At 34.6% G+C, this 23,468-nt stretch overlaps 1 protein-coding gene across 3 annotated transcripts in view; it reads left to right on the forward strand.

Moving 5' to 3' along the window:
* DPP10 (dipeptidyl peptidase like 10) overlaps window positions 1–23,468 on the forward strand; it is a 1,350,210-nt gene that overhangs the window by 866,648 nt on the left and 460,094 nt on the right. For all 3 annotated transcript variants that reach the window (XM_078451370.2, XM_078451369.2, XM_078451371.2), the window contains exon 3: window positions 19,398–19,493. In XM_078451370.2, coding sequence (XP_078307496.1) covers window positions 19,398–19,493 — 96 coding nt within the window. The remainder of the gene's footprint in view (window positions 1–19,397; window positions 19,494–23,468) is intronic.

Here is a 23,468-nt window from a genome sequence, read left to right on the forward strand (position 1 = left end):
TCTTTCTTTCTTTCTTTCTTTCTTTCTTTCTTTCTTTCTTTCTTTCTTTCTTCTTTTTTGGATTGCTCAGTCCTGGTGTATATAAATACAACTAATTGTTGAGTGTTGATTGTGTACCCTTTAACTGTGCTGAATTAACTTTTTAGCTCTGGTAGGTTATTAAAGATTCTTTGGGCTTTTCTGCAAATATGGTTTCTTTTTTTTTTCCTTTCTAAATTCACTCCATTTTATTTCTTTACCTTGTCTAATTATTCTGGCTGGATTCTAGTATAATGTTGAATAACAGCAATGAAAAATGAACATCCTTTTCTCATTTCTGATCATAGGGCTAAAGCTTTCAGCCTTTCATCATTGACTATTGTCTTAGCTCTGGGTTTTTCATAGATGACCTATTTCATGTTGAGGAAGTTTCCTGCTGTTCCTAGGTGTTTTTTTTTTTTTTTTTTAATGTTTTCATAAACAAAGAGTGATGGATTTTGTCAAATGCATTTTAACATCGATTCAGATCATTGTGTTTCTCCTTTTTTTCCCCCCTATTATGTGTTGTTACATGGTTGATCTTGTTTTGTTGAGTTACCCTTATATTCCTGGGGTAAATCTGTCTCATTAATGATACATAATCCTTTGATATGCTAAAACATTTTATTTGTTAATTGAAAAAAATTCTGTCATTCCCTGCTGGAATTGCATTGAACATTTTTGCATCTATGTTTATAAGGAATATTGATATATTGTCCTTTCTTATGTTGTCTTTCTGGATTTGGATCAGGATAATTCTAACTTTACAGAGGAAATCAGTAAGTATTCCCTCCTCTTAGGGTTTTTAGAAAAGTTCGAGAAGCATTGATGTTAATTTTTTAAATGTTTTGTAGAATTCACAAGGAAAGTCATCTGCTCCTGTATATTTTTTTTTATCGGGAAGTTTTTCATTACCGATTCAACGTCTTGTTTTAAATCTATACAGAGTTTCTATTTCCTTTTGAGTCAGTCTGGTAGTTTGTGTGTTTCTAGAAATGTACTCATTTTATCAGGTTATCTGATTTGTTGGTATGCAATCAATCATTCATTGTATTCTCTCACAATCCTTTTCAATTTTGTAAAATTGGAAGGGAATGCTCCCAGTTTCATATCTGACATTGTTTGCATGTTATTTTTTTCTTTGTCAGACACATGGATGTCAGTTTTGTTCATCTTTTTAAAGGAACAACTTTTTATTTTGTTGATTCTCTCTATTGTTTTGCTCTTTCTACCGCCCCCCCCCCCCCCCCCCACTTCTTTTTGTGTAAAGTTAGGTCACTGATTTAACTTCTTTCTTTTTTAATGGAGATGTTTCTGGCTATAAATATCCTTTTGAGAAATGTTTTCACTGCATCCCATTAAGTATTGGTATATTGCATTCTCATTTTCATTTGTTCCAAAGTATTTCCTAATTTCCCTTGTGATTTCTTCCTTGAAATATTTCTTCTTAAGAGTATGTTGTTTAATTTCCTTATATAGGTGAATTTTCCAGTTTTCTTTCTGCTATTGATTTCTAGTTTCATTCTACTGAATTCAGAGAAGACACTTTGAATGATTTCAATATTTTTAAATTTATTGAGACTTGTTTTATGGTCTAAAATATGACTTGTCTTGGAGAATATTCCATGTACTTTAAAATAATGTATTGAAAATAATGTATATATGTTTATATATATATATATATATATATGATTTTTATAACACACACACAATGTATATATTTAAAATGTCTCTTTATTAATAGTGTTGTTCAAGTCCTATCTTTTGTTATTAATCTTCAGTCTAAACTTTGTATACATTCTTGAAAGTGGGCTATTGAGATCTCTAATCACCTTTGAAGACCTATTTCTTCATTTCTGTTGACATTTGATTCACATAATTTGTGATTCTGTTATTTGGCTCTGGTATCATTATTCTTGTTATAACTTTTGGGTATAACAGTTTTCAATATGTGATGTCTTTATTTGCCACAACAATTTTTGACATAGTTTATTTTTTGTGGTAATAGTAGAGCCACTTCTGCTCTCTTTCATTTACTGTCTCTATGGAATATCTTAATCCATCCATTCACCCCCAACCTATTTTTGTCTTTGGATCTAAATTAAGCATAACAATTTTTTTTAATTCAATTCTGCTGTTCTCTGCCTTTTGTTTAGAGAGTTTAATTCATTTACATTTAAAGTAATTGCAACAAAGGAATTACTTCTTAAATTTTACCATTTATTTTGTCTATGTATTTTACCTTTTGTGTTTCTTAGGTCCTCCAATACTGCCTTCTTTTGTCTTTGATTGATATTTGCTTTACTCTTTTGAATTTTATTTTATTTTTTTAGATTTTCTTATGGTTACCTTTGGTATGACTATAAATATATTAAATTTATAAAAATTATTTTGAATTGATGACAACTCAACATCAATAGTTTACATAAACTGTATTTTTATATGGCTTCACTTTCCCTCATATTGGTTTTTGCAGATTACATATTTTATACATTCTGCACCCTTTAACATAGATTTTGTTATTTCTTCATGCTTTTGTCTTTTAAATCATATAAGAAATATAGAGAGACATTCCAAACCTAATATACAACAATTTTCACTTTTATATTTAACTATGTAGTTACCTTTACTGGAGTTATTTTTTAACCTGACCTCAAGTTACTACTGCCCTCTTACTTCATCCTAAAGGAATCCCTTTAACATTTCCTGGATGCCAAATATACTTGTTGTGACCTCTCAGATTTTGTTAATCTTGGGAGGTTTTAGTTTCTCTCACACAATTTTGAAGGATGGTTTTGCAGGATATAGAATTTTGGGTTGACAGCTTTTTCTTTAAGCACCTTCATAATGCTGTTTAATTCCCATCTGGCAACATAGTTTTTGACCAGAAATCTGCTGTTAAACACATTGAAGATCCCCTGTATGCAATTTGTTTCTCTCTTGCTGCTTTCAAGATTGTATATTTGTCCTTTGCTTTGGCAATTTGATTATAATATGTCTCAGCCTGGATCTCTCTGTGTTTGTCCTTTTTGGAGACTTTAAGCTTCTCGAGCATATAAGTGCATGTATTTTGTCAAATTTGGCAGATATTTGGCCATTATTTCTTCAAGTATTCTTTCTGTCCTTTCGTTCCTCTCCCTTTTGGACTCCCTTTGCTCATAGAGTGATATGCTTAATGGAATTCCACATGTCTCTTAGGTGTTATTGGTCTTTCTATTTTCTTCTTTGTGTTCCCCAGGCTATATCATTTCAGTTAACCTAAATTCCAGTTCACTGATTCTTTCCTTTGTCTCCTCATATCTTCTATTTGAAACCTCTAGAAAGTTTTAATTTCCATTGTGGTGCATTTCAGCTTTAGAATGTCTGTGGATTAAAAAAATTCTTTCTCTTAAATGGTATTCTCTCTCTCTCTGCACACACAAACACACACACAAACACACACACACACACACACACACACACACACACACACACACATTGTTCTCTTGGTTTCCTTTAGCTCTTTGTCCAGAGTTTCCTTTAGTTCTGTGAGTATATTTAAGACAATTGATTTAAAGTCTGTCTAATAAGTGTCTTGTCTGTGCTTCCTCAGGGGCAGTTTCTGTTAATCTCTTCTGTGAGTGGACCGTAGTATCTTGATTCTTTTCATGATTTAAATTTTGTATTAAAAACTATACATTTTGATTTTGATAATGTGGAACACTTTTTTTTTTATTTTTGAGAGAGAGAGAGACAGACAGAGCATGAGTGGGGGGGGCAAAGAGAGAGGGAGACACAGAATCCAAAGCAGGCTCCAGGGACTTGAGCCACAGCCTGCGAGATCAGGACATCTGATGGTTAACCAACTGGGCCACCCAGGTGCCCCTGGAACACTTGATACATGATTTTTTCAACTCTTCAGAGCATATTTTTGTTATATGCTGTAGGCTATCGCTGTTTTTATGGTTGTTTGGTTGACTTTTTGGATGTATTTTGAAAAGTCAGTATTCTCTGTCATATATGGTCTCTGAAGTTTCTATTCCTTTAGCTTGTGTTCAGCTAGTATTTTTACAAAGAATTCCTTGAATGCTAGGATGCAAATAAACTCTCCCATTCTTTCAGATTAGTTCTGTGCTGGGGCAATTATTCAGTATTTATTTGTAGCTCTGCCTTAGCCTTCATTTCCTGTTTGTATTAAGCCTAGAGTTTAGCTGGAGGCAAAAACTTAGGGTCTTCTCAGGTTTTTTTTTGAACATGCATCCTGCCCTGGGCATGCATGTGTTTTTCTGAATTTCCCAGTATATGTAGACACTTCAATGTCTAATTACTCAAAGGAAAGCTCTTCCCAGCTTTCCTTCTCTAGCCTGAATGCTATATTTTAGGGCTTAACTGTATCTTTTTTCCCCAGGCAACCAGGCTTATTCATTTGTCTTATAATGTTTTTGAGAATATCTGCTGATTTTCTGTGCTAAGTTTTCTGGATCAGGTGTAAGAAAAATAAATACCCCAGGTCAGTCCTTTAGGTAACGCCAGGCAGGTCAGAGCAGACAAAAAGTATTTTGAGAAACCATCTACTCTGCTTCCTCCAGAACCCAGGGACCGGGGTCCCATACTGTACATTCAGACTGTTAACTTAAAGATCACCACTGAGCCAGGGAGGGGATTGGAGTAATGCCAAAGAAAAATGCCACAATGCTTTTCTTTCTTTTTTTTTTTTTTTTTAAGATTTTTTTCTTTTTTTTTTTTTTAAACGTTTATTTATTTTTGAGACAGAGAGAGAGCATGAACAGGGAAGGGGCAGAGAGAGAGGGAGACACAGAATCTGAAACAGGCTCCAGGCTCTGAGCTGTCAGCACAGAGCCCGACACGGGGCTCAAACCCACAGACTGTGAGATCATGACCTGAGCCAAGGTCGGCCGCTTAACCGTCTGAGCCACCCAGGCGCCCCACCACAATGCTTTTCTACTGTTTTTAAGTTGCCTTTTTCTTGATTCCGTGTTTGCTAGGTTGTTGTGAACCTCTAACTCTTTTCCAGAGTTCTGAAAAAGCTTATTCTGACAGTTTTGCTTCTTCTTCTTCTTTTTTTTTAAATGTTTCTGTGAGGAAACAGCCTCTTAGAGCTGCCTACTCCTCCATGTTCACTGATATCGCTTTGTTGACAAATTCTGCTGGTGCGATTTTCATGTGCATTGGCGTCTGTCTGTGATTAACCTGAGTTCCTTACTATATTTGAAGCCTTCAAGCATAGAGTTTATAACTTTATCACCTACACAGTTCCCTACACTTATTATACCAGTAAATGTTGACCAGTGACAAATTTATCCATTTAGTCCCTCTTGCATTACAAATTAGAGAATGTAAGAAGTATTTTGTGAAAGTTTGTGAAGATGAAATACTATAGAGCACACTCATTAAATCTAATGATATCATCAAATTAAAAAGAAAATGCACAACAGTAGAGACCTAGAATATTATGTACTATAAACTTAGTTTGAAATATAGGCTAAAATAAACTTAATAAAATACATGAAGTACACACAGTAGAGCTTAGTGTAGGGCATTCTAACAGATTTTTGAGGACCCAAAAAATACTTTTTGGGCTTTTGAATTCTGTCAACATTTACTGAGTTAGATAATAAAATTTAATTGCTGAGGTTTTTTTCTAAAATGTTGATTAATTCACATAAAATGGCAATGATAAAACTATACATGTAAATATATATAACATGTAATAAAAATAGCTATATTTTTCAGAACAAACAAAAAATATAACAGCATTATTTTTTATTTTTTGCAAATTTGTTTAATGCCTGGATGAAAGACATTAGGATTTTCATATGTGCCCTGTGTTAATTCTTTTGCAGTAGGTTGTTTTAGTTGACATATATGAAGAATCATGGCCTCATAATTAGTTAGAAATGGAAGATGTAGTTTAATAGCTTTTACATAATTGTAGATGTCCTTGTTTGACCCTTCCTGAAAAGTTAACAAATGATTGACTCTTGAAGGTTAGTTGCCATGTGGAATCTGAAAATACGTCAATAAAATATCAGTACTTTGCTACATTTCAACCCATCAGTCACCTTTTACTTTAAAAGGATCTCTTACCTATGCATGATTCTAAGCATTGTGCCTTGGACTTTTGCAAAATATGAGTTCACTGAGTTATGCCAATTTTCCAAATGTTGGTGGGGTTTGTTCTATAACATAAAACAAAACAAAAACATAGTTAACATCACTGATGGTACAACTTATGAATCTCACTAGAAAAGTTTTGGGAAGCTTTCACACTCAAGGGAGAGGACAACCCTTCCAAAATGTAAATACTTGCTTGAAAGTTTAAATTTTATAATTTGTAACAGCCACTTGTGTTTGGTTTTTGTGTGTGTGTGTGTGTATACGTGCATGCATGTGTGCTTTATAGGAGAGGTTCATTTCATTTTGAAGGCAAACATTTGCCAGACACAGGTATCCTTTACTCTCTGAAAGTTGGCATTGTGTGACTTTGTTTTTGTGAAAAATTTACATTCGTACAGTGTCGAAGTGCAAATCCCCTTTGGATTTCTTTTGGTTAGTAAAAACAGATAGTGATGTAGGACTTCAATAAAAGTGGAAGTGGTATAATGTGATGTCTCAGAAGGCAGGGGATGCTCTTTGCTTTACACAATTTCAGCTTACAAAGTTTTCGTAGGGATGGTCTACTTTCAGACAGTGAATGAAACCTATATTTTAATCTGAAGTCATTGTTTGTTATTCATTACGTCCATTAAATTCATGTTACATGAAGAAAAAAAAAGTGGTTAGTTGAGCACAACCACCTGCTGCCAAGATGTTTTTCCTTGAGGGGCGCCTGGGTGGCGCAGTCGGTTAAGTGTCCGACTTCAGCCAGGCCACGATCTCGCGGTCTGTGAGTTCGAGCCCCGCGTCAGGCTCTGGGCTGATGGCTCGGAGCCTGGAGCCTGTTTCCGATTCTGTGTCTCCCTCTCTCTCTGACCCTCCCCCGTTCATGCTCTGTCTCTCTCTGTCCCAAAAATAAAATAAAAAACGTTGAAAAAAAAAAAAAAAAAAAAAAAAAAGATGTTTTTCCTTGAGACACCTTCCAAGTTGATGCACAATGGAAGTGTTTTTGTTTTTATTGTTTTTAAGTTTATTTATTTCTAGAGAGAGAGTGTGATAGAGAGCAGGGGATAGGCAGAGAGAGACACGAAAGAGAGAGAATCCCAGCAGGCTGTGCCCTGTCAGCGCAGAGCCCAGTGCGGGGCTTGATCATACAAACCATGAGATCATGACCAGAGTGGACATCAAGAGTCACACACTTAAGTGACTGAGCCAACCGGGTACCCCTATTTTTGTTTTTGTGTGCTTCAGATTTACTGCACAGATATTAAAAAGATCTTAATAGCGATACTGAATACAATGATCATTTTTATAACTGTATCAAGAGATTCTCAAGTGAAACTGAATTTTTTTTTTAATTGAGCACATGAGGAAGTAATCGTGTTGGCTAACGATAAAGTGCTCAGAATTGCACCCCGCGTTGGTTTTGTGCCAAGGGTGAAAATTTCAACCCAGTGTAAGTGGAAGACAATGCTGTAATAGTATTGTGTATATAATTTGAGTTTAGGACCCATTTTCACTAGTTGTTCACAAATTATACTCTGTAGATAAAGATAGGAAATCAAAATGTACTCACAGTTATGTAACTGGAATAAACAGTATACCTGAGAGAAGAACTTAAACATGTCTACAGAGGAGCCCAAGGGCTCAAAGTAGAACCATAGGACTTCAGGGTTAAAAAAAAAGACATTATTTCAGAGAGAGAGAGAGAGAGAGAACATCATTGCATAATTTTCTCAAATGCAAAAAGGCTTTGTTCAAGTGTATTTCTCATATTTAGCTTTTCTACTCAAATTCAGGAGATGTTAATTTGAAAAAGGTCTCAAAAAGAGGTTTGAGAATGATTAGCATTTTGAATAATTGACCAATTTGACTAATTAAACCTATGAGTAAATCCTAAAGCTCTTGGTTGATTTATTCAAGAGATGACAATTTTGAGGTAACATTTACTAAGTCCTTCAGAACCTGGAAATACATTCTTTATTTGATGAGCACTTAGAGCCTCTGCTGAAAACAAGAGAAAGTTGAGCAAAATGTAACAGAAGCTAGGGGACCTCAGAGATGCAAGCTGCTTCATAGGCCATGTGTGTGTATGTGCATGCCAGTGTGTATGCATAGTATTTCCAATTAAATTATATATTAAGAGGTGAAAAATATGCTAAAGCAGAGCCGTTCTGATTTTAGAGTTCTGACCATGTAACCCCTGTCCTTCCCCTTCCAATCTCTGTCCTAAGAGAGCTTATAGGACTTTCTAGAATACACCTGACAGTGGTGTCATTTGCTCCAACCTTTTCTCTTTATAAAGAGGAAACTGATACCTGAATAGACTGAGTGCTAATGCCATGGGAATACATGCTAGTTAGGGGTGGAATAGAACTAGATTACAACCTCCTATCTCTAATGACTGTTCTTGAAGCCTTATTGCTTTTTCTTGTTTGAGAACAGAGAATGGGAGAATAGGTCCAAAACTGTGTTGGGAACCTTAGAGAAGGTGAATGCATCATAGGAGGCAAACTTTTTGCAATCGGTACTTGTATTTCATATTTAATGTAAAATTCCTTAAAATCCCTTCCATGTATGGTAAAAGGGGCAGGGTGGGGATGGGGAAGAAGGAGACACATAAATAAATATGGATTATCTTATTTATCAGCTGTCTTCTTCATTCTATTCAGTATAGACACAGCTTTGGTCATAGTTTGGTAACTTTTCACATAGCTGATTTTTAATATGTATTTTTAAAATAATATGGCTTTCTGGGGCACCTACGTGGCTCAATCGATTGAGCGTGTGTCTTCGGCTCAGGTCATGATATCGTGGTCTTTGAGGTTGAGTCCCGCGTTGGGCTCAGAACCTGGAGCCTGCTTCGGATCCTGTGTCTCCCTCTCTCTTGTCCCTACCCTGCTCATGTTCTTTCTCTCTCTCTCTCTCTCTCTCTCTCTCAAAAACTAAATAAACATCTTAAAAAATTAAAAAATAGTAATATGGCTTTCTACATGAAAGCCACATACTAGAAGTAGACTCAAGAAGGAACAAACAGTCATTGGAAGATAATTGGATTAGGGAATAAATTCAATTAGAAGTGTTTATATTAGTAGACTTTATAAGATACCAGGTTAATCTGATTCAAAAGTAGTTCTAGATGTTAAAATTAATGAGGAATTGACTGGCCTCTTTGTTCAAGAAACTTAGCTATTGCCACAAGATGTTAGAATAAGAAAAGGCAAAAGAAAGAGATCTGGAAGTAAATTCCTGGCATGCTAGAAGGAACAGAGGTCGTTTTCTGGGACCATAAAACAGGTGTTATGTGATGCACTATTTTTTTTTTTTTTTTTTTTTTTTTTGGTGCTTCTGCTTCAATGGATGAATTGATGTTCACAATAGTAAGAGACAAGCTGCTTGAAGTGTCCTTCACTGAAAAGAATAATGTATTATTTGTGATTCATATTTTTGACTTCATGGATTCAACATAGTTCAGTGTCCTTCCTCCAAAATAGACCTTTGAGTGAAATGAACATTTTATCTTTTTTTTTTCATTAATTACTAGAAGAAACTCAACTGTACTTTTGGTAGAGTAGGGCTGAGAATATACATTTTGAAACATGTTTGCTTAGGGAAACAACTGTGAGAGGTGAAGATATTCTGAAAGAACAAAAAAAATTTTTTTAGGTTCCGAAATTGAAATTTTTAATTTTTTTTTGGTTTTTACTTATTTTTGAGAGAGACAGAGGCAGAGTGTGATCAGGGGAGGGGCAGAGAGAAAGGGAGACAGAATCTGAAGCAGGTTTAGAACTGTCAGCACAGAGCCTGATGCAGGGTTCAAACTCATAAACTGAGATCATGGCCTGAGCCGAAGTCTGATGATCAACCAACTGAGCCAGCCAGGTGCCCCCTGAAATTGAAAATTTTAAAGGTACTTCTTATTAACCAATACATTTTGTTTTTATTTATTTTTTTTTTGGACTTATACATGTTAATGTTTCAATCATAATAATGACAGTGACTGACTTTAAGTGGACTGAATATTTTGCCTAATGATTTTCATGTATTTATTTATGTAAATACATTTATTTAAAAAAAGGAATAGGTGTAACTTGTGACACATCTTGTGATTGTTTTTCTGTTCTAATAATGTGTTCTTTTTTTCATCAAATTTACATTATGAACTATCTAATTCTTTAACTGAGAGTTAGTAAATGTTTATTCATTTTCTGGGTAATGAATGAGGACACTTTAAAGAGAATTTGGGATTGTGTATCTGATCTCAAATGACATAAATTTTGACAGCATTTAGTCTGCTGTATAGTGTTTCAGCATCCTAATGAAAGAAAAGAATGGGGGAAAACTAGAAAGTAAGAGGGTAAATAATGCTACAGCTGTTAGGTGGTAAAACAAAACTTTTAAGTTCTGTCGACTGGTTAGGAAATGTACAAACAACAGATATTTTGTCTAGGTCTGGAATTTAGCAATGACTCTAATGATTTTGATTCTGTGTTTTCAACTAGTTTTATAAGGAGGTGTGGAAGGGATATTATCCTTTCAGTGAACTTTAAAAATTTACCCATGTTTCACATTGAAATGCACTAAAAGAGTAGCCCGAACTGACTGACACTAAACACAGAGAATGAGAATAACCTGTAAGACTAAATAGAGATTTAAACAGCGTGGTGGGAAATGCAGGTGGTGGTACAGTGGTCATCTGGAGAGAAGAGAGATTCACAAGAACAAGAACAGAAAAGGAAAAGGGCTTTGTACTTCTCATGGGTAATTCTGAGTAACTGCCAGATTAGATTTTCCTTTTTATTAGTATTTTAACAGGAAATTATTTCAAATAGGATTTAAATTAAAAGAAACATTTCTGAACCTCTGATGTGGAGAGTAAACTAGATAAAAAGTAACACAATTGGTTTCTATAAAGAGAAACCAAGAACTGAAAGTCAGAAATTAGTTTTTCTTCAATTCAGTACTAAAGAACTTTGTTTTTTCTTCTAAGATTATGCAGTCAACTTATTTCAAAAGGCCATTTAAAAAGCAAGATTGGATTTTTGGAAGAAAGCACACAAATACCAGTAGCCGTCTATGATCTTGAATGACAGACTAGAGCAAAAAAAAGAACATGATATGAATTATTTAATGTCAGTTCTGTCATTGCATTCATGTTGGCAAAGCTGAGTATTTTAGCTAAGATTCTTTATCTTGTAACAATTTAACAAATGATTACTATGTTTCTAATTCCTTTGTTATTTGAGAATAGTTGACATACAATGTTACATAAGTTTCAGAAGTAAATCTTTGTGATTTGACAAGTTTCTATATAATGCTGTGTTCCCCACTGGCGTAGCTACCATCTGTCCCTTTACATCCCTACTACAATATCATTGACTTTATTTTTCATGCTGTGCTTTTTTTTAATTGAAAAAAATTTTTCAATGTTTATTTGCTTTTTGAGAGACAGACAGACAGAGTGTAAGCAGGGGAGGGGCAGTGAGAGGGAGACACAGAATTCAAAGTAGGCTCCAGGTTCTGAGCTGTCAGCAAAGAGCCTGACGTGGGGCTTGAACTCACGAATCACGAGATCATGACCTGAGCCAAAGTCAGATGCTTAACCAACTGAGCCACCAAGGCATCACTCTCATGCTGTGCTTTTTATTCCTGGGCCTTATTCATACCATAACTAGAAGCCTATTTCTGCCGTTCTCCTTTACCTATTTTACTTACCCCCTCACTCCTCTGTTCCCCTGTCCTCTTGTGATTTTGGTTATCCTTGCGTCTCAGTGCATTTTTGTGCTGCTCTTCATAATTATAACTATAATCATAGGGTCCTACTTGGTTAACCAGTACTTAGCATTTTGCTAGCAACTGTTAACACATATTAGGTTTACAGACTTGCACACATGTTTACACACACAAACACACATACACAGACACACATACATGCATGCACGCATTAGAGAGGTAGCTCCTATTTAGTTGCAAAGTAACTAGAGTTATGTGACCCAGTACTTTATTTGTGAAAAATAAGGGCTATGAGACGCGTGGATATTAAGTAATATTTTTTATCTTAGGAACAGGTAGTGATTTCAGAATTTTATTTTATGAAGATGTATTAAGAAAGAAGTTTTACATGAGGAAGTCATCTCTTAAAATTATTTATATTCTGTTACCATTTTCCTTCTGACTTAGCTTCTCAGTGTTCCTTGTGAATGATCAGCACGAATGAGTGCTGTCCATGATTCTTTGTTGCAAAGTGTGGGCTTTGTGTTCACATACAGAGACAATTGTTAAAATGTATCAAATAATAAGATTTCTCTGGACGATTCTAACATAAATCAGGTTCCTAAGAAATCAGATACTAATGTGGGTTATAAATGTTTGCTGATGGGATGTGGTTGGAAATGCTACTGAAGTTGTAACACTAAATAGCATGCAACAGTGAGCAGAGGGTTAAGCTGGAAATTTCCTGACATGTTATAGGTCAATGTCTTGAAGAAAACAAACAGAAAGCCCTACTTTTTAGTGAGAGCTGTGGTATCACTCTCTCTGAGAAAAGAGAAGGACTGTGGCAATGGTACTTTCTCAGATAAGTTGGACTAGAAAGGAATTCTAGTAAGTTCTGGGGAGGGTTCGCTAAGTAGTTGAATTTCAATTTGAACAAGGGTTCTTGTGGGTAAAAGACATTAAGGGTATTCTTAAAATAACATTTATATAATTGTGTATCATCTTTTTTTTTAAAAAAAAGATCTAACTGATACAGTATTGAAGAGGATGAGGAAATAAAACTTATTTTGAGAGACAGTATAACTTTAGTAAGTTGGAAAGATACAGGTTCCAGTTTCAGTCCTGCCTCTTACTAATCACGTAGACCTTTGTCACATTTAACCTTACTCAGCTCAGTTTCCCCTGTGGAATGAAGATACCCAATAGGGTTTGGAGGGCATTTGTAAAGAGGAATATTAATTTTAAAAGATGAACACCCCAAAATATTATGAAGATACTTGAAGAGAGAGGAGATGGAGTATAGAAGTGAGTTTGAGAAGTTTATAGGTGGAAGATGTCTTTATTCCAGGACTGAAAAAAATTCAAGAGACCTTAGGGATTGTGCCTGGAAGCTAAGGTAAATTTAAAGAAAGGAGTAAACAAATAAAGGGGAAAAAAGAAGTATATAGTTCATTTTCTAATTAATGATTAAAACCAAAGTAATCCTTAAAACACACATCTCTCTCTCTCTCTCTGATTATTGTTTAAAAGAAAGATTAATTACAATAATTTGAATTACTTTGATAAGTTGATTTTAAAATAAACTCCAGGTTCAATTGCAGTTAAAAGAAAAATTCTTATGGGGCACCTGGGTGGTTCAGTTGGTTAAGCGTCCAACTCTTGATTTTGGCTCAGGTCATGATCTCACAGTTCTGTGAGTTCAAGCCCTGCATCGAGCTCTGCACTGACAGCATAGAGCCTGCTTGGGTCTGCCTCCCTCTCTATCTGCCCCTCCCCCACTTGCTCTTTTTCTCTCTCTCAAAATAAATTGTAAAAAAATAAATTAAAAAAGAATAATTGTTATTAAATATATTAATTTACTGAAGGTCAGAGAATAAAAGTTCAAAAATATTTAATACAAATATTCAACTGTTAACTGATTTGTATGACACAAAATGGAAAAACAATGAGTCATCTCATTTCATTCATCAATAGTGATCTAAACATTTAAGTAAAGATTTTGCATATTAACCTAGCAGTATATAATAATAATAATTCACTTGGCCAATTGAGCTTTGTTATAGAGATAGAAAGTGGCTGAAAATAGGAATTTCATTTATACAACTTTTATATCAATGCATTAAAAGAGGGGGAAATGTTTATATGTAAGAGGCTGAAACTGTATAATGATATAGTAATAATCTCAAATAAAAATTCTAACTGACATAGTAATCAAAATATTACCTAAGAATGGTAGAGATTCCTTACTAAAATTCTAGAAAAATTATTTTATTCAATAATGACATATTAAGATATATAGAAATATTAAGCTCTTTTTTTAGAAGAAAAAGATAGGTGTGTCATTACCACCATTATTATTCAACATTGATTTGACATTCAACATAATGGAATAATTCACTAAAATGAAAAGCTGCTTTTAGCAAATGATGCTGGAGAAACTGGGCATCCAGTAGACAAAAATTTAAAAGAAATATAAACCTCAAACTAATTCTCACACCATCTGCAAAAAGTAACTCAAAGTGCATCAGGAGCTTCCATGTAAAATATAAAGCTATGACCCTGTTAGAAAAAAGAAATGTAGGAGAAAATCTTCAGGACCATGAATAGGTGATGCACTCCTGGTTTTGACAGCAGAAACATCATTTCTAAAAGGGAAAACTAACTAAAAAATTGGACCACATTGATTTAAAAGACTTTTCTCTGCAGAAGTCCTTTTTAAGAAAAGGAAAAGACAAGATAGAGACTTGGAAGAAATATTTGAAATTAAAATATCTGACAAATGATTGTATCTAGAATAAAGAACTTCCTAACTCAACAGTTCAGCCAACACACAAACAAAAGCAATCCAGTTAGAAACAGAGGGCATTAACAGACATTTTATTAAAAGAGATACACTGTTTACATTCACATTAATTCACATTAAAATATGTTCATCAGCTCTTAGGGAAATGGAAATTATAACCACAATGGGATATCATTACATTTATATGGCAATAGCTAAATTAAACACACACACACACACACACACACACACACACACACACACAAATTGTGGCAAGAATGCAGAGGAACTGGATCTATATATTGCTGTTGAATATGCAAAATAATGCAACTACTCCAGACCAGAAAAACCTATGGTATTTTCTGGCAAAACTGAACATATGCTTACCGTGTGACTAAGTAGTTGCACACTGTGGCATTTATCCCAAAGAAAGGACAATTTATTGCCATACAAAGCCTGTTAAACAATGCTCAAAGGGGCATCTGGTGGCTCAGTTGGTTGTGCATCTGGCATGCTTTGGGCTCAAGTTGTGATCCCAAGGTCATGAAATTGAGGCCCACATTGGGCTCCTGAGCATGGAGTTTGCTTAAGATTCTCTTAATGTCTCTCCCTCTGCCCCTCTCCCCCACCTGTACTCTCTTTATCTCTCTAACATTAAAAAAATGCTCATAGAAGCTGTAGTCATAACAATTCAAAAACTATAAAGGACAACCCAGATGTATGTCAACAGGTAAGTGGTTCAAGAAACTATAGTACATTTGTGCCCTAGAATATTACTCAGAGATAAAAAGGCACAGAGTACTGATACACTCAACAACTTAGGTGGATCTCAAGGGAATAATTTTGAGTGAAAAAAAAATTTCAAAAAGCTTGCATATTGTATGATCCTTTTTACCTAGTATTCTTGAAATAACAAAATTGCAGAGATGGAAAATAGATTAGTGTTTGTCAAATGGTTGCAGAGGGAGGCCATGGTAGTAAAAGTACAGTTCTATCTAGTGATAGAACTGTTGAGTATCTAACTGGTGCTGGTTATATATGGTAAAATTGCATAGAGCCAGAGACACTCACACACACACACACACACACACACATACACACACACACACACACACACACACACACACACACGTATACAAATGAATGCATGTAAAATGTGAAATCTATCTGAATAATTTTGATAGAGTGTATAAATATCAATATTTCTGATATTGATTATGCAAGGTGTTGCATGTTATTGAGGGGAACTGGATGAAGTACATAAAGAATTTTCTGTGTTATTTCTTTTTTAAAAAATTTTTCAAAGTTTATTCATTTTTTTGATAGAGACAGCGTGAGTCGGGGAGGTGCAGAGAGAGAGGGAGACACAGAATCTGAAGCAGACTCCAGACTCCAAACTGACAGCATAGAGCATGATGTGGGGCTCGAACTCACGGAATGTGAGATCATGACCTGAGCTGAAGTCGGACACCCAACTGACTGAGCCACCTAGGCACCCCTGTCTGTGTTATTTCTTAAAACCGCATATGAATCGGCAAATACTTTAAAATTGTATATTATATATATGCATTATATATAATATATAATAAAGTAAGAATGAGAATTAATTCTGTTCACAGTAATAAACTTATATAATTATAACTAAATCTAATAGAAAAAGTAAAGGATATATATGAAAAATAGAAGCTGCGGTATTATAGGGGTGCCTGAGTGGCTCAGTTGGTTAAATGTCCAACTTCAGCTCAGGTCATGATCTCATGGTTCATGAGATTGAGCCCCACACCGGGCTCTGTACTGACAGGTCAGAGTCTGGAGCTGCTTCAGATTCTGTGTCTCCCTGTCTCTCTGCCTGTCCCCCACTCACGCTGTCTTTCTGTCTGTCTCTCAAAAAATAAATAAATAAACATTTAAAACATTTTTTTAAAAAGATACAATATTATAAATGTACATAAAATTTAAGTGGTATAAGTAGTTCTAAATTAAAAGCTATAATATTACACAATGGTTAAAGTTTTCCAATTTTCTGTGCATATGTGGGGCAGTTTTAATAAGATCTTCAATTTGGAAGGTTGAAATATGATTTTAAAGACATATAAAGAAAGATATTTGCAAATTATTGATATGTAATTTGAAATATTATTTGAAAATAAGATTATTTGCTGTGGTGCCCTTGACTTATAAGGTATTTTTTCACATTAACATCTATATCTGTATTGTAAAAGATCCCATAACAAAATCTGTATAAACATCTGTATCATAAAAGATACAATAGATAAAATATGGGGGAAGTTGGGTGGCTCAGTTGGTGGCTTCGGCTCAGATCATGATCTCATGGTTTGTGGGTTCGAGCCCTGCATCAGGCTCTGTGCTGACAGCTCAGAGCCTGCAGCCTGCTTCCGATTCTGTGTCTCCCTCTCTCTCCCTCCCCCACTCCTGCTCTCTCTGTCTCTCAAAATTAAATGGAAACATTAAAAAAATTAAAAAACAATAGACAAAATATGTGGAATTTACCTGGGAACAGAAACAAAAATCTTTGTCAGAAAAACGGGTGTGTGTTTATTTAGACAAATGTGTAGTGACTTGTATCTACCATGACAGATCATACAGATCATGCAGAATAGTTTCACTGCTCTAGAAATCCTCTGTGCTCCACCTATTTTTCCTCCCACCCCTGCTCCAAAACTCCTCACAGCCACTGATATTTTTAGTATCTCCATAGCTTGCCTTTTTCAGAATGTTACATAGTTGGAATCATATAATGTATATAGCCTTTTCAAATTGTCTTCTTTTAGGGCACTTGGGTGGCCCAGTTGGTTAAGCATCTGACTTTTGGTTTTGGCTCAGGTCATGATCTCACAGTGTCATGGGTTGAGGCTCCACATCAGGCTCTGCTTCCGTAGCACAGAGCCTGCTTGGGTTTCTCTTTTTCCCTCTCTCTCTGCTCCTCCCCCACTCACACTGCCTCTGTCTCTCTCAGAATAAATAAATAGACTTAAAAAAAACCAAATTGTCTTCTTTTACTTAATAATAGGCATTGGCAGTTCTTCCATGTCTTTTCATAGTTGATGGCTCATTTTTTATCACTGCATAATATTCTGTCATCTGGATTTATCTATTTGTCTATTCATTCACCTAGTGAAGGACATCTTGGTTCCTTCCAAGTTTGGGGAATTATGCATAAAGCTGCTGTAAACATTCATCACCAGAGTTTTGTGCAGACACAGGTTTTCAAATCCCCTAGGTCAATACCATAAATCACAATTGCTGGATTGTATGTTTAGTTTGGGTAGAAACCGCTTAACCCTCTTCCAAAATGTCTGTAGCACTTTGCATTCACTCTAGCAATGGATGAGAGTTGGTAATTTAATTTATAACTTAGGCCTTCTCTAATTCCCTCTGCAAGATCTTTCTCTTCCTTTCTTTGAACTTCTGTAATACTCTTTATCCTTATTCTGACATTTATCATATTCTTTCTTGCTTTGAACAAAACTATTACAAATTTTCTAATTCATTAGTTTCAAAAAACTGACCCGAGATAAGTGTCTAATCTAAGAGTTATTTATCCTGAATCCCTCAGGACAGACAGATAGGTCTCCAGCATCTTACAGTAAGTTCTTCATTTAAAATTTTGAAAATTAAAGGTCCATTATCTGTTGAATGAATGAAGAAAGTTCAAATTTTGATGTGTCAGACTATCAAATGGGGCATATTGTTTTGAAAATCCATATATAATCCCAATGCCCTACGCTAGGCTTGGCATCATACAATTCTCACTATTGCCATTAGTAATATTTTTTCCAGGTGTTTTGTAGCGATTATTTTGTGGGTTAAATACATGGCTGACTCATGTGAAAGGAAATTGCATTTGAAGTTATTGATTCTCTACCACAGCTTTTCAGCTGGAAGAAACAAAAGCTCTCACTGCAATAAGGCTGAACCTTTAAAAAACAATATCTAATGAGGTTAGTATATGTCTTTGACATTTTAGTATCAACCAGAGTGAAGGTCACAGCTGAAAGGTAACAAAGATGATTTTATACAGTAAATAAAAAATGCTATTGAAAAGAAAATGAAATACTGCTCACTTTTTATCGCCTCTAGTACCAAAAGCATGTTTGTTATGCCTGATTTGGGTACTTCATCCATATTATTCTTCCATTTCATAGATTTTTGAATTGAAAAGGGGAGTGCACTTAGTTTTTATGTCAGGGGCTTATATAAATGTGCTTTTTATTAATATTCTGCAATTGTATTATTTGAATTTTTATGTTTATCTTTTAAATCTATTTAGTGTTTGGTAGTAATTGTGGGAACATGGTATTCGTTCTGTTTGGTGAACTTCTTTCTGAGTTGGGAAGTTTCTTTATCATCTATTTTATGACCCTCAACTCTTTCATTTTTGGTGTTTACAACAAAAATGTAAGTTTAGCGTTAGGAGAATATGTCAAAGTGGTTTTGGAAAGTAATGGAATGGATTATGGTTAAACCATGAAAAATGTGTGGGCACAGTGCACAACAGGAATTCTTAATTACTTTTATATTATATATCATTACATAAAAAGGGATTGATCTATTAAATTTGTGCTGGATGAAGATAATTATACTATTTAAAATAATTTAATGAAAACGTTCATGAAACAAAAAGCTTCAAATGCCAAAGGCCATATTAAAATGACTATGTTGTCCTCAACATATCTTTGAAACAAAATATTCCAAATTTTATAATTCATTAGTTTTGAAAACTAACATAAGACAAGTGTCTAATCCAAGATTTGTTTTATTTTAGATGAACTCACAAATTCATCAGAAACCAGATTGTCTTTAGAAGACCTCTTTAGGAAAGATTTTGTGCTTCATGACCCAGAAGCTCGGTGGATCAATGGTATGTGCACACATCTGTATGTGCTGTATTTATTTTGAGTTCCGTGTAACTAAAATGAAATAATTATATTTGGTAGCTAATATTTTAATTAACATTATGCTTCAGCAATTATATATACCAATGTACCATTTAATCAGAAATTAATACCTTGGCTCATATGAGAGAAAGCCAGTTCCTAAGATAGGTCATCATTCAAATTATTCTCAAGTATTAGATTGTTCTATATCTGCAGTGCCTCATGATTGCTAGTTATGTGACTTTAAGCATGTGCTAAATCTTAACATTTCTCTGGATAATGCTTTTTGGTGTAGAAATCTATACTTGTAGAAGTATAGATTTTGGGAGGCTGCGTATGTAAATGCTTCAAATTTGGCAATCAGATTAGTTTTCTTTTCTCTGTGTGGCTTTTCTTTTTAACTTTAAGTGCTACAAACTAGGGAGAATCTTTGCAAAGTTGAAATACTTACATATGACATGGAGATATATCGCACTTTCTTTTTCTGGCTTGGTAAAAAAAAAGCCCCAAAAGACAAAAACAAAACAGAACAAAAAAAGCATCTCAGTTCTTCTTAGGTTAGTTCTGATTTTATTATTGTCAAAAGTTTTAAAAAAGCTTTTAGATTTAAAAAGGAACAATGAAAAATAAAAACCACTGAATGGCTCTATGGACTTTGGTTTTTCTTAATGAAAGGTAATAGGGGAAATTATTGGATAAGAAATGTGTTGGTAAAAAGGAAGTCATGTGTCCATTTCCTGAATATTCCAGTTTGCCTGACCATTCTAATCACTGTGGTTAGATAACTGTTAATCTTTGCCCTTCACTTTATTTAGAGATAATAACTGTGCTTGTTTTCAAGGCATAGACTAGATTATTTGTATGACAGATAAAAGGAGCTTTGCTTTTTCATCTAATAAAGATCATCTTACATACACCCCATTCTTTCTTCTCTAATATTCTAATTAAGTGCATTTATGCCTGCAAATTAAATGTTAATTTGTGGAAGCTATAAAAAGGATGTAACTTACTTTGTGAGGGCAGAGGCCAAATCATACTTGTTTACCTGGCCCTGATACAATTCCTGGAGATCAGAAGACACTCATGATTTGAATAAATGAATGAATGTATTTAATTGAAGTCCACTGTTATTTTTAGATAAACTCAAGTTTCAGTTGAAATTGGTTGGGATATGAATGTGTGCCATGGGGATGGTGTTATTGATAGAGAAAACAAAATAGCATTTTATTAACTTATTTGTATATTTTCACTTTGAATTGTTCACAATTTTGGGATTTGCCACATTGTTGCCTTGCATTATGATTACTTTAGACGTACGCTGTATTTATTTCACATGAGCCCCATGACTAAAGAAGGCTAATGGAGAGGTATATCATTACCAGTCATTGCATGGATGTCTCACAAATATTTCTTCTGTTTTTAATTTCAAAATCGTCTTTGCACTTGCTTACACTTCTATTTTCTATTAAAGGAGATGACATAAAAATTGTGGAAAAAATCAGGAGTCAATAGATTTGAACTGTTCAGCAACATTCTGTTTTATTTACCACAGTTTTGGCCAAACTATAGAAATTTGCATAGTCTTTGGAAATCAAGAAAAAAAATCATGGACTTTTCTCCTTTCTCAGGTGCACTTGGACTATTTAAAGAGGCATTTACTCCTGTGTATAACTGACACTTTGATATTGAAGTGCCAGAGGACTGGACAGATACATAAGCAGTGAACTGCATGCTAAATTAAGCCACATTTCAATATCTAGGACACACATTCTACTTTAGCACTTTACAAGATACTAAAGTAACATATTTGCAGTCAGTTATTTTCGTCATTTTTTTTTCATGATTTCTTTACCAATCATTGGTAAACTTAATCTTGACAAAATATCTTAGGACAAAGCTGCAGTGTTCTTCTCATCATACTCTAAGTAAAACCTAAGACTTAACATGTTTATAAAATAATTTGGCTCAAAAACAAGCTTTTAAACAAGGTGAAACAAAATTTAAGCTCTTAGAGGCAGACACTCTTTATAAATACGCCTGAAGAAATTGACATACTGGTAGTTAGTAGATTGTATATACTGGGTTGCTTTTCAAGTAGAGGAATAGATTTGTACTCATTCATTTCTCTTATCCAGCTCAGATCTGCTTTCTGGCAATCACTAGATACTTGGCCTATTTACATATTCCTCACATAGCCAGAAAATACAGTGGGAACTCTGTGGATAAAATGTGTAACCTTGGCCTCATTATCACAGATTATATCAAAAGGTGAAATGTGATCTTTCTATTTATGAGATGTCTCACTAGGTTTTCTTAGTATATGCATGGCTTAAAGGAGTCAAAGCTGAGCTCATTTGGAAGCTTCATTTGATTCTTGGAGGTCACCTAGGAGCACTTACTGCATTACTGGTCAAGGAGAAGGAGGGAGTCGAGATGGCCCTGACGTGTCTAGGTTGTCATGAAGCAATGTCATTCATTATGCTGCTTCTCAACCAATATATCTGTGAATGTCACTGCAGCCTTGGATAGGTGCTCATGTTCATGGTTAGCTTAACAGCTCTCTTCCCCCAAATCTGCTCATATCCTTGAAATCTCCATTTTTATAGCATCTTTTTCCTAGTTACATCACCTTGAAACCTGGAAATCCATCTTCTATAACATTATTCATCTCCCCACATTCATTTGATGATCAATCAATCATGAAAAAAAGACCTAACATTAATTGAGGGCCTTCTGTGTTAGGCTTTGTGCTAGATATTTTCTATACATATTTCCTGAATAGCATGTAAAGTTAAACTACGAACCCCAGAAAACTGAAACTTAAGCAAAAAGTATGTATCCAAAAACACAGCTGATAAGAGATGGACCCTGCTTTCCTCACTATGTTTAAGTCTAAAACTCAACTTCTTTCATTGTTTGACTCTGAGATGCCAATCCCAGTCTCCAGTACACTTTCCAGCTGCTTTGATAATCTCATTGCTATGGATTTCATTGCTGTTGATCCTGTTATCTTTAATATTGTGGTAATGTCCTCTCCATAGGTATATCTATACGATGTTAATTTATGTGGTCACTAAAAGAAAGATAGATATTTGTTGACATGTTTATGATATAAAAAGTGAATAAAGATGTCTTCAAAACAGTGTTGATGGCATGTTATATCATATCATCTATATGTGATATGTGTGCAGATGGCTGTGTGCATATGGCTGAATTTTGGCCTGCCTTTTTTTTTTCTTTTTGCCTATACATTATTCTCTCTAAATTTTCTTTAATACATGTGTACGTTTATGTGATTATTATAACTAATTAAGAAAGAGAATGTCCTTCCCATTTTTTCATCACATGAATCTCCAACCAGTCCCTCCATCAGTCTCCTTCTCCTGTAAACTAAAACTTTATAAGGCCCAGCTAAAAACTGTTAATGAATTTCTCAAAAAACATCAGATGGACCCCATTGAATAAATTTCAAACTCTTCCCTTTGTAGCAGGCCTCTTAGAATTAAGCTCGGCCTCTTGTCTACTATTCTGCTTTACATTGTATTTCAGACACATTGAACTTCTTGATGTTTTTCATAAGCTGAAAAGCTTTCTTGCTCTATGCCTTTGCCTACACTATTTTCTCTGCCCCAGTCTCTTCCCTAATCTGAAAACCCAAATTTTATCCCACTTGAAACCCAGTGCCCAAAGAGCCAGTGACTATTTTTCCTGCCAGCTGTGAGGGTCACCATCGTCTTCTAAACATCTAAACCTCTAAACTCTCCCATATAGAGACTTCTACCTTGATTATAATTATAACATACCTCATCTCCTTTAATACAGTGCTTCTAAAACTATTGTGAAATGTCACTATTTTTAAATTTAATTAATTTGTTTTTATATCTGACCCTTGAAAAGCACTGGGTTAGGAGTGCCTATTAATATAAATAGTTGATTAATACATATTTTATGTATTACAT

Source organism: Panthera onca, chromosome C1 (assembly GCF_046562875.1).
Source record: "Panthera onca isolate mPanOnc1 chromosome C1, mPanOnc1 haplotype 2, whole genome shotgun sequence".
In the NCBI taxonomy this organism is placed as follows: domain Eukaryota; kingdom Metazoa; phylum Chordata; class Mammalia; order Carnivora; family Felidae; genus Panthera; species Panthera onca.